The following is a 12506-nucleotide window of genomic DNA, read 5'->3' as shown; positions in this document are numbered from 1 at the left end:
TGGCACCAAGGAGCCCTAGTAAAATTGAAGTCAATGGGAATCAGGGGAAAAACTTTCCAGTGGCTGGAGTCATACCTAGCACAAAGGAAGATGGTAGTGGTTGTTGGAGGCAAATCATCTAAGCTCCAGGATATTGCTGCAGGAGTTCCTCAGGGCAGTGTCCTCGGCCCAACCATCTTCAGCTGCTTCATCAATGACCTTCCCTCCATCATAAGGTCAGAAATGGGGATGTTCACTGATGATTGCACAGTGTTCGGTTCCATTCACAACCCCTTAGATAAATGAAGCAGTCCAAGCCCGCATGCAGCAAGACCTGGACAACATCCAGAATTGGGCTGATAAGTGGTAAGTAACATTCATGCCAACAAGTGCCAGGCAATGACCATCTCCAACAAGAGAGTCTAACCACCTCCCCTTGACATTCAACAGCATTACCATCGCCAAATGCCCCACCATCAACATCCTGGGGGTCACCATTGACCAGAAACTTAATTGGACCAGCCACATAAATACTGTGGCTATAAGAGCAGGTCAGAGGCTGGGTATTCTGCGGCGAGTGACTCACCACCTAACTCCCCAAAGCCTTTCCACCATCTACAAGGCACAAGTCAGGAGTGTGATGGAATACTCTCCACTTGCCTGGATGAGCGCAGCTCCAACACTCAAGAAGCTCGACACCATCCAGGACAAAGCAGCCCTCTTGACTGGCACCCCATCCACCACCCTAAACATTCACTCCCTTCACCACCGGTGCATGGTGGCTGCAGTGTGTCCCATCCACAGGATGCACTGCAGCAACTCACCAAGGCTTCTTTGACTGCACCTCCCAAACCCGCGACCTCTACCACCTAGAAGGACAAGAGCAGTAGGTACATGGGAACAACACCACCTGCACGTTCCCCTCCAAGTCACACACCATCCCGACTTGGAAATATATCGCCGTTCCTTCATCGTCACTGGGTCAAAATCCTGGAACTCCCTTCCCAACAGCACTGTGGGAGAACCGTCACCACACGGACTGCAGCGGCTCACCATCACCTTCAAGGGCAATTAGTGATGCAATAAATGCCAGCCTCGCCAGTGACGCCCACATCCCGTGAACGAATAAAAAAAAAGTTGAAATTACTTGATCATTTGCACAAGTTGAATTTTAATCCCATGACGAACTAATGGGTAAAGGAAGTGCACAGTGTCGCACCAAGCAACAGAGAAGACAAGGAGTGTGTGACATCATGTCAGTCCCTTCAAGAGAGAAGGCGGAGGGGGGGGGGGGGGGGGGGAACGGAGGGGAGGAGTGTGCTTTATCTTTGGCAATACCAGACAATACAGGTCTCACTGCCAACTATGATGCCCTGGACCAGGTGAATCCCTCCACGATGTCTATACCTCTATTTTGAATTTTTATTTTGAACGGTCATTAAAATTATGTTTTGCCTGATCAACTGGCTGATAACTAAACTTTCAACCAACTGAAGGTGGAAACTACTGTTAAATACACGAGGTGTGCCTAAAAGCAAAAAAAAAAATGATTTTCCTTTCTCCACAGATGCTGCCTGACCTGCTGAGTATTTCCAGCATCTGCAGTATTGTATTTTTTTTGTAGAAAACAGCCTGTGATTTTCTTCCTCTCCCCCCCCCCCCCCCCCCCCACCACCCAACTCTTTCAAATCATGTCACCTAAGTAGGTATTTTTCATACCAGAGCTTCGACAGTGATCAGTGGGCCATTCTATTACATCCTCAACCAACTCCCAGACAAGGATAAACTCTCACCAGGGGTCTGTGGACAGCTTCCAGGAACAAGAACACAATTGACCCTCTCTGGCCCAAGGACAGAGCCTATTTGCAGTGCCACAGCATCATAATTGATATAGTTGATAAATATCTTATTTTCTCCGGAAATAAGACTATAGGGCAAATTTTAACTGCGAGCTGGGGAGAGAGCAAGGGTGGGGAGGAAGATTTCCGGTGTAAAACCTGGAAGGTGAGTGGGCGGGTCATGCAGATCGCTACCTTAACGGGGCCAATCAATTGCACTTCTGGGTTTCGCATCTGGTAGCCAACCTGATTGACAGGCTGTCTGTCAGGCAGGAAGGCCTGCTGCAGCTCCTCAGAATGAACTGGACCCTCCCAGGTACTTTTTGTTTTATATACCATGTTTTCAAAAATTACTTTCTGGCCATATTTACTGTTAATTCCAAATTTCTTTGTTAAAACCAGAAACGGTAGGGGCTTTGGAAACTATTTTAAATACAGTTTAATTTTAAGAAGTGTTTCACAAAGTATTGCCATGGCTTCTGGTGTGTTTTTGAGATTCAAAACTAATATCTTTGAAAGTACTGAGGTGGTAATCAAACTCAGAACTAGTCTATGTGCCAATTTGATTGCTGTGAGGAGAAAAGGCCGTAGATCCACAAGGTTCCCAGTCAGAGCAGATAGTAAAATCCTGATTAAACTCAATCACTTCTCGATCCCTGCTGGAAAATCACAGATGGTACATGCTCATAAACTGACTAATAGGTGGGTGGTCCACAGAGGACTGTGCAAACGAGGTCAGCTGTTTTGGACACACGAAGTTTGTACCACAAAGACACAAACTTCAACAACCTCTGTTGTCTCACTACAAAACTTCCTGGTCCTTTGAGGAAGGATAGTTCAAAGCCAGAGAGCAATTCTCTGGAAGGATTAGTCAGAGCTCTATGTTGACCGGGAGACTTTGAGTCACCTCAATGGCTTGTTGGACTCTGTTCCCAGAGCATGTTCTAACAGGCCCGTCTAAGTAAAGGTAAACACGATGCAACCAGGATCCAATATGTTCAACTACTCGCCATTATAGACATTCCTGTGGTACTGCCTTATGGCAAACTGAAAACAAGATTTTTATGGAGTCTACTGCACAATCAACTGGGCACAATACTCATCTGAAACCTTTACTCAAGGAATTTGTTTAATTTAGAATGGGCCTTGAAATTATTTTTTTTCTTAAATGGTTGTATAAATACTGTGTAATGATTTGTCATGGCAAATATTTGTTAGTGTTGTTCACAGCAGTCCTCATTTTTTGGCAGTGCAATATGTCTTGCAACTGAAATGTAACCACGTGGTGATAGCTGAACTATTTACAATGTCACACAATGTATAAGAGGAATATGTTTCTTAAATTTACTGAATGGCCAGAAACAAATTTGTTCAAAACATACACAGACCTCAAGAAGAATATATATTGGGCTTTCTCCTGATCCCCACTGGTCCTGCCTTCTCCCCCCTCCCCTCCAAAAATAAACCATTAAAAATGAGCAATTCAGATGTTCCACTGTCATTAAACATTCAAGTAGAAGGAACCTCTACTGGGAAAGTGCTTCTACCCACATTTGAACATTAAGAAGCCCTCTTTGCTAGGACAGCACTACACATAGAATACTACTGTGGGGGCCCGCACTTACAGTACTAGTTGCTTAATAGTTATTCTGCTTTGGATCCAGAAATCAAAATTCAGGAACAGAGCGGATTCCAAATCCTCCGGGAGGCACTGCAGCTTTAATTGCTATCAGGCAAATTTACTCTACATTAAACGTGAAATACTTTGTTCCAAACCAGCACATTTTAAAGCACTTTAAATACTAATGTCTGCACTGTACCTTTCTGCCTACATACACAGGAATCCCAATAATCATGGCTGGAATGGCAATCCCAGCAATGAGAGCTATTCCTACTGGAGCACCGACCAACGTGCCAAGCTGCCACAGAATCTTCTTTTTACGACTCCAAGGTTTCTTTCCCCAAAATGTGCAGCCAGAAGGACTGGAAGAGATACACAGGAGGAAAGAAACAAAAGTTAATCAAAAAAAAAACACAAACCATTGGTGTAAATTGTTTATGAAATTTAAAAATAGTTCAAAAATATGCAAATGTTACTTTGAAAACCTAAGACTTGATGAACACAATAGCACATTATGGAACAAAGAAAGGGGCTTCAAAATACTCAAGTACTGAAGAATGGAAGATCATTTGACACTTGAAATCCTAGGTTAATGTAATTTCCTGTGGAGGCGGTTTAAACAATTGATTTTTTAACCTGTTTTCATAAAATTATTTCAATTATGGATTGAGACCGCTGGATCACCCTTGCAATGAGAGTTAATTTCATAGATGATCTGAACAAATCACTGCAACAGTTACACAAGCAGAATTTGTAATCACATGCTCCTTCGACCAATGATTTAGGGTAGGATGCCAAATTGCACTCAGCAAATCATAAAAACTGAAACCAAGGACAGCAACTAATAAAGTATTTCCATCACTTTTCTTTCAAGTAGCGGGGAGAACTGTTGTATTAATGGCACTTACACAGTCATCAACTGAAACACGAGCTGGATACTCTCTCTTTGGACAGGCTAAATTATGCTAATTACGATGAAATGCTTTAAAAATCCGACTCATTTTCCTGTCAGACTGCTCACAAGATAGAGTTTAAATTGTAAGTTCCTTTGTTGTTTCTGCTTCTCCTTTATTATCTCTCAAATCAACTTCTCACCAGTTTCCATTCCCGTTATTCTCCTTTGTCTACTTACCAAATAAAAAGCAAGTTGCATCAGTTGTTCTGATTAGAAATAAATTAGCTGCTGACTTGATTGAGTTTTTTGATGAGGTAACAAAGAGGGTTGATGAGGGCAACGAGGTTGATGTGGATTTGGACTTTCAAAAGGCGTTTGATAAAGTGCCACATAATAGGCTTGTCAGCAAAGTTGAAGCCCATGGAATAAAATGGGCAGTGGCAGCATGGATATGAAATTGGCCAAGTGACAGGAAACAGAGAGTGGTGGTGAACGGTTGTTTTTCGGACTGGAGGGAGATGTACAGTGGTGTTCTCTGGGGGTCTGTACTAGGACCACTGCTTTTCTTGATATGTATTAACGACTTGGACGTGGGTGTACAGGGCACAATTTCAAAATATGCAGATGACACAAAACTTGGAAGGGTAGTGAACAGTGAGGAAGATAGTGATAGACTTCAAGAGGATACAGACAGGCTGGTGGAATGGGCAGACACGTGGCAGATGAAATTTGATGCAGAAAAATGTGAAGTGATACATTTCGGTACGAAGAACGAGGAGACACAATATAAACTAAAGGATACAATCCTAAAAGGGGGTGCAGAAACAGAGAGACCTGGAGGTATATGTGCACAAGTTATTGAAGGTGGTGAGGCAGGTTGAAAAAACGGTTAAAAAAGCACATGGGATCCCAGGCTTTATAGAGGCAGAGAGTTCAAAAGCATGGAGGTTATGATGAACCTTTATAGAACACTGGTTCGCCCACAACTGGAGTATTGTGTCCAATTCTGGGCACCGCACTTTTGGAAGGATGTGAAGACCTTAGAGAAGGTGGAGAAAAGATTTACTAGAATGGTTCCAGGGATGAGGGACTTCAGTTATGTGGACAGACTGGAGAAGCTGGGGTTGTTCTCCTTAGAGCAGAGACAGTTGCGAGGAGATTTGAAAGAGGTGTACAAAATCATGAGGGGTCTAGACAGAGTAGATAGAGAGAAACTGTTCCCATTGGCAGAAGGGTCGAGAACCAGAGGACACAGATTTAAGGTGATTGGCAAAAGAACTAAAGACGACAGGAGGAAAAACTTTTTTTTAAAAACGCAGTGAGTGGTTTATGATCTGGAATGCACTGCCTGAGAGGGCGGTGGAGGCAGATTCAATTGTGGCTTTCAAAAAGGAATGGGATAAATACTTGAAGGGAAAAAAATTTGCAGGACTACAGGAAAAGGGCGGGGGAGTGGGACTAACTGGATTGCTCTTGGAGAGCCACATGGCCTCCTCCTGTGCTGTAACCATTCTGTGATCCTATGACTTCTGTTGTTGATCAGAGGGGCCCCAAAAAGACCTAACCATTTAAAAAAAAAACACTTCAACGTGAAATGGTCTAAAAATTCAAAAACACTGGTTGGCCTCCCAATCAGTCAGAGCTACCATCTTTGTGGTGTTTGAGGTTGGAACCCGAGAGCCAATACCCAGCAATAAAATGTCACGTTTCCATGCCTCATCACAAGCATCACAAACATGGCACCCTCATTAGGAGGTGGTGCCTTCCTGGTCAGTGCTTTCTTTCCAGACAGTTTTCTCCCCTTTTTTTCCCTCTCCTGCAGGCACTGATTTCTGCTGGCATAGTTGCACAAGTGTCATCAACCTTCTGCTAACTTGCACAAGTTAACATTCTGCATACATGAGCATGGACAGAGAGAGGTAGCAGACTATTCAGCCATAGGGAGTATTATATCCAATCATGATTCTGTCCTCACTCAAAGCCCACGTATACATCAATAGTCAGTGATCTGAAGCAGGACTCAAAAGGTTACAGCACAGGAGGCCATTCGGCCCCTCGAGCCCATGCCAGCTCTCTGCAACAGCAATCCAGCTAGTCCCACTCCCCCGCCCTATCCCCATGGCCCAGCAAATTTTTATCCTTCAAGTACTTATCCCGTTCCCTTTTGAAGGCCACGATTGAATCTGCCTCCACCACCCCCTTGGGCAGTGCATTCCAGATTACAACTACTCGCTGCGTAAAAAAGTTTTTCCTCATGTCGCCTTTGGTTCTTTTGCCAATCACCTTAAATCTGTGTCCTTTGGTTCTTGACTCTTCCGCCAATGGGAACAGTTTCTCTCTATCTACTCTGACTAGACCCTTCATGATTTTGAATACCTCTATCAAATCTCCTCTCAACCTTCTGTGCTCTAAGGAGAACACCAGCTTCTCCAGTCTATCCACGTAACTGAAGTCCCTCATCCCTGGAACCATTCTAATAAATTTTTTCTGCACCCTCTCCAAGGCCTTCATAACCTTCCTAAAGTGCGGTGCCCAGAATTGCATACAATACTCCAACTGTGGCCAAACCAGTGTTTTATAAAAGGTTCAATAGAACATCCTCGCTTTTGTACTCTATGCCTCTATTTATAAAGCGCAGGATCCCATATGCTTTTTTAACCGCTTTCTCAACCTGCCCTGCCACCTTCAGCAATTTGTCCATATATATCCCCAGGTCTCTATGTTCCTGGACCTCCTTTAGTTTACATTGCTTCTCCTCATTCTTTCTACTAAAATATATCACTTCACATTTCATTATATTTCATCTGCCATGTGTCTGCCCATTTCACCAATCTATCTATCTATCTATCTATAAGAACATAAGAAATAGGAGCAGGAATAGGCCATACAGCCCCTCAAGCCTGTTCCGCCGTTCAATCAGATCCTGGCTGATCTTCAACCTCAACTCCACTTTCCCGCCTGATCCCCATATCCCTCGATTTGCTTAGAGGCCAAAAAAATCTATCGATCTCAGCCTTGAATATGCTCAATGGCTGAGCATCCACAGCCCTCTGGGGTAGAGAATGCCAAAGATTCACAACCCTCAGTGAAGAAATTTCTCCTCATCTCAGTCCTAAATGGCCGACCCCTTATGCCCCCTAGTTCTACATTCTCCAGCCAGGGGGGAACAATCTCTCAGCATCTACCCTGTCAAGCCCCCTCAGAATCTAGGCCTATTCTACTCAATCTCTCCTGAAAAGGACAACCCCCTCATCCCAGGAACCAATCTAGTGAACCTTCATTGCACCCCCTCTAAGGTCCTTCCTTAGGTAAAGAGACCAAAACTCTATACAGTACTCCAGGTGAGGTCTCATCAAAGCCCTGTACAAATGCAGCAAGACTTCCTTACTCTTGTACTCCAACCCCCCCGTGCAATAAAGGTCAACATGCCATTTGCCTTCCTTATTGCTTACTGTACCTGCATGATAACTGTGTTTTGTGTACAAGGACACCCAAATCCCCCTGAACACCAACATTTAATAGTTTCTCACCATTTAAAAGATATTCTGTTTTTCTATTCTTCCTACCGAAATGAATAACCTCACATTTCCCCACATTATACTCCATCTATCACCTTCTTAACCACTCAATCTGTCAAGATCCCTTTGCAGACTCCTCACAGCTTACTTTCCCACCTAACTTTGTAGCATCAGCAAACTTGGATACATTACTGTATCTAAGTCATTAATAGAGATTGTAAATAGCTGAGGCCCACCCCACTAGTTACAGCCTGCCAACCTGAAAATGACCTGTTTATTCCTACACTGTTTTCTGTCTGTTAACCAATCCTCTATCCCTGTCCTTCTGACGTCTTACTATCCTCCACATTGTTTACTACATTTCTGAGTAGTGTGTCATCTGAAAACTTTGAAATTATACCCTGTATATCCAAGTCCAGGTCATTAATATACATCAAAAAGAGCAATGGTCCTAATACAACCAAAGTTGTTGACCTTTGATTGTAAATTATATTTCAAGTACTTGCAGCTTGGTAGAAATTTCAATCAGTGCACAAATTGCTATTTATTTGTTGCACCATTTTCAAAAATATGGCAGATGTAATATCAATACTATATTTCACTGAAACAAGGGTTCCTAACACCCTGATAATTCAGACTGTAACTATTCAATTTTCCCCAGAAATTTCCAATGGCAACATGGTAGTTTGAACAGAGTTCTGGGCACAACTGTCCACAGATCAGTGTAAACATACCTCTAACCAAGCATACTGCATGAACAGAGGAACAAAAATGTGCTGTAGAGGATAAATACCTGTTTGGCATAATCATACAGCTTCAGAAACATTAAGAAAACAGATTTTGTTCCCATACAAATGATGCATTTCCCATTTTTTTTTAGGTTTTGGTATCATTTTTGTATAATTAACATAACCGAAGTGCTGTAAATGGATGCCTTTTCAAGTAGATAATAACAAATTGCAGTAAGCCATTATGAGAAAATAATGGAAATTCTAAATTAGGTATACTGTTCATAAAGCAGCCATTATTTAAGCCCTGCAATATTGAACTATTAACTTTTGTTTTCACATTGTAGCAGTAGGTCTCAATGCAATTCCCGTAACACCAGTAAAAATCTCTGAATCCAATTTAATAAAATGAAACTGTATTTTTAAGTGACCCCAGTAACACAACACAAAGCTAACATTTCCAATCCCATTTATGTTGCATTTAAAATAGAAAGGAATACTTATCCATCAGATCCTTCCACAAGCAGTTCTCCACAATTTAAGCCTAACCCAGTCTGGCATTCCACATACTCAGCCATTTCTAAGTACTATTAAATTATATGTGGCGTCGTCTGCAGTCAATTGATAAATACAAGTTTTATATACAGGATGGCAGTGAAGTTAGGAATCATTTTAGAAATTCATTCTACAGAGCCACCTAGTGGCCAGTGTCTGCAACTAAGTTATGATAGTTGACACTGTAATTTACAATAGTAAATATTACAGAATTGAGACACAAATATCTTGACAACAGAAAGTAAAGTTTGTGGACTGGCAGTGTGCACCCCACACAAGATTTTTTAACGAGTCAATTTCCTGTGCATTGCACACAGGAAGTCAAGACCAAGTGTATTGTTCAGGTGAAGCCAGGCTACAGCCCAGAGGTCAATTGGACCAAGGTGATTCGGTTCACATTTTAAAGTAAAATTCTGCATTTCATGTTTAAATTTCTATGTTCACATTTATAATGGAAACTGCCTACGTAAACTTGTCGTGCTGTAATTACAACCTCCCGTCAGTGGTGGTGCTGCAGTGCCTCCACTCAAGACGATATAATTACAACCTAAGTTTATATAGGCAATTTCCATTGTAAATGTGGACATAGGAATGGACAATGGAAAATTGATAGGAAGTACATGCAGACATAGAAAACACGTCAGGTTCCACATGGACACTGACCAACGCCCAGCTCTACCTCTTGACCCCTCCACCGCCTCTGTGTTGTCAGGCTGCTTGTCCGACATCCAATATTGGATGAGCAGAAATTTCCTCTAATTGGGAAGACTGAAGCCATTGTCTTCAGTCCCCGCCACAAACTCCATTCCTTGGTCACCGACTCCATCCCTCTCCCTGGCCACTGTTTGAGGCTGAATCAGACTGTTTGCAACCTTGGTGTGCTATTAGACTCTGAGCTGAGTTTCCGACCCCATATCCTCTCCATCACCAAGACCGCCTAGTTCCACCTCAGTAACATCGCCCGTCTGCCATCCCTGCTGAAACCCTCATCCATGCCTTGGTTACCTCTGGACTCGACTATGCCAATATTCTCCTGGCTGGCCTCCCATCTTCCACCCTCCATAAACTTGACCTCATCCAAAACTTTGCTGTCCATATCCCAACTGGCACCAAGTCCCTGTGATCGCTGACCTACAATGGCATCTGGTCCGGGAACGCCTTGATTTTAAAATTCTCATCCTTGCTTTCAATTCACTCCATGGCCTTGCCCCTCCCTATCTCTGTAACCTTCTCCAGCCCTACAACCCTCAGAGATCTCTGCGCTCCTCCAATTCTTTCCTCTTGCACATCCCGATTTTAATCCCTCCACCATTGGCGACCGTACATTCAATTGCCTAGGCTCCAATCACTGGAATTCCCTCCCTAAACCTCTCCGTCTCTCTCCTCCTTTAAGATGCTCCTTAAAACCCACCTCTTGGACCAAGCTTTCAGTCACCTATCCTAATACCCCCTTACGTGGCTCGGTATCAAATTCTGTTTGACAATCGCTCCTGTGAAGCGCCTTGGGACGCTTTACTACATTAAAAGGCGCTATATAAATGCAAGTAGTTGTTGTTGTTATCCTCCACTTGGAAAAAAAATCCTAAAATGCCCACAATTCTCAAATAATCAGGTTTTCCAGATTTAGTTGCTGTTGAAGACTTACCTTAAATAGTGTAGGTCAGAGATTTCTTTCATACAGAGCCAACAGAACTCACAACCACATACTGCACAAGTCATATGATTACAGCTTCCATCATTCATTTTTATTATGTACGCAGCACATCGTGGGCAAGGTTTAATATCATCCGCTGCAAAAGAGCAATAATGATAAATCACATTATTAATAAACAGAATTTAATAAAATGGTTAGGTAAGATGGTAATGGATCAATGTATTGTAGATTGAATGAAACAGTACATAACCAGCATTGCAAGTTCATAAACAACAGTCAGACCTGGTAAATGCACATTTATTTTCATTTTCTTCCTGATTTTCAGTACATAAAAGGAGTCATTCTTTTTATTTATAATAGTTTGGTTCCTGATGTATTATGCAGTTTTTTCTAAAAAAAAGATTTCAAAAGTGCTCCACTATGAAATGAAATGCCTACACACGTATAGTTTTACAAATGACCATATTAATAAGCCATAGGCTCTACATATCAGGTACCTTTATGGAGTACTTTTTCTGTTTTACAGAAAAAAGGCTTTTAGGATTACATTAAGTTCAATATTGTCATAGCCAGATTCAGCAATGGGAGTTGATCATACATTCGCAAGCCAGAAGGTCTGAATATCCTGGAAATTAAATTATAAAATAAATTAAAGCTTCTAAGGCATGGGAAGTACATATTGTTCTACTGCGCTGAAAGAAGAGTTTCCAATACCCATGTTGCAGCATTTTATCTACAAAGGCTGAGTAGGGTTCATCAACTTGATAGTGGTGTGTGCAAGACAGAGGCCGATTTTCACAGCTTCTGCTGGGCGCGCAACAATTGCCCGGTTGCGCTCCAAAAATTGTGGGGCTGAACTTAACGTCCATTCCCACTCCCACTCCTCCTGCTGGTATTTCTGTTGGGCCTTCAAACGGTGGCCCAGGCTCCCGCCCATTTCATGCGAGAACCCTACTTGGAATATGAAAGTTGGTTACAATTTTACAGTACCAATGAGCAGAGAGCGCATCACGCACATTCCACCCATTTGGTACTAGACAGAATGGCCTAACTCAAGCAAGCTGTTGCAAAACCAGCTAAGTTTCTGCTTTTCTGGGTTTTTAAAAAAAAAAATACTTTTCCGCAGCCAGGAAGAGCATAATTAGTCCCAACAGCCCCACAAAAAATCTTCCCATCCACCTGCCCCTCTTCAACCCATTATTTCCAGCTCAGCTCTGAAAGGCCACCGGATTTTCCACCACCCCAAAGGCTGCTCAATCAAATGGAAATGAGGCCTGGGCCTCCCGCCAAAGACTTAGGGCACAACCGCACCGCTCGATGTCCACACAAAGTAAAACTTGCCCCCATTGTTTTGGCATATTTTATCGTCCTACACACACACACACACACACACACACACACATATATACATGCAAGAAAGTGTTCACCTAGTCAATTGTGACCAAGTTTACACAAATGCATTCTGTGTCAACATGGCAGCATCTCTTGACTAGAAAATCTGGCATAAAATCACAAATATTAAACCTACACTAGTGTTCAATATGGATGATACGAAACAGTGTTCATACTGATGGAAGTCAGTAGAAAAAGAGGGACCAAGTTAAAAAGACAAGGGATTTCAAAGAAACAGAAATAATGCATTCAGCAATATAAAAAAATCTTAACCATTACAGGGAAGCATCTGAATGAAGTGTCTCATATGCTGTTTTCTCAACTCA

The 12506-nt window shown here is 42.4% G+C and overlaps 1 protein-coding gene across 3 annotated transcripts in view; it reads right to left on the bottom strand.

Moving 5' to 3' along the window:
• rnf19a (ring finger protein 19A, RBR E3 ubiquitin protein ligase) overlaps positions 1–12506 on the bottom strand; it is a 102319-nt gene that overhangs the window by 27491 nt on the left and 62322 nt on the right. For all 3 annotated transcript variants that reach the window (XM_067982038.1, XM_067982040.1, XM_067982039.1), the window contains exons 4-5: positions 10780–10924; positions 3638–3800 (exon numbers count right to left, since the gene is read on the bottom strand). In XM_067982038.1, coding sequence (XP_067838139.1) covers positions 3638–3800; positions 10780–10924 — 308 coding nt within the window. The remainder of the gene's footprint in view (positions 1–3637; positions 3801–10779; positions 10925–12506) is intronic.

This window comes from Heptranchias perlo, chromosome 3, assembly GCF_035084215.1.
Source record: "Heptranchias perlo isolate sHepPer1 chromosome 3, sHepPer1.hap1, whole genome shotgun sequence".
Taxonomy (NCBI): Eukaryota; Metazoa; Chordata; class Chondrichthyes; order Hexanchiformes; family Hexanchidae; genus Heptranchias; species Heptranchias perlo.
Note: the sequence above shows the minus strand (reverse complement) of the source record. Positions and strands in the feature narration are given on the sequence as shown.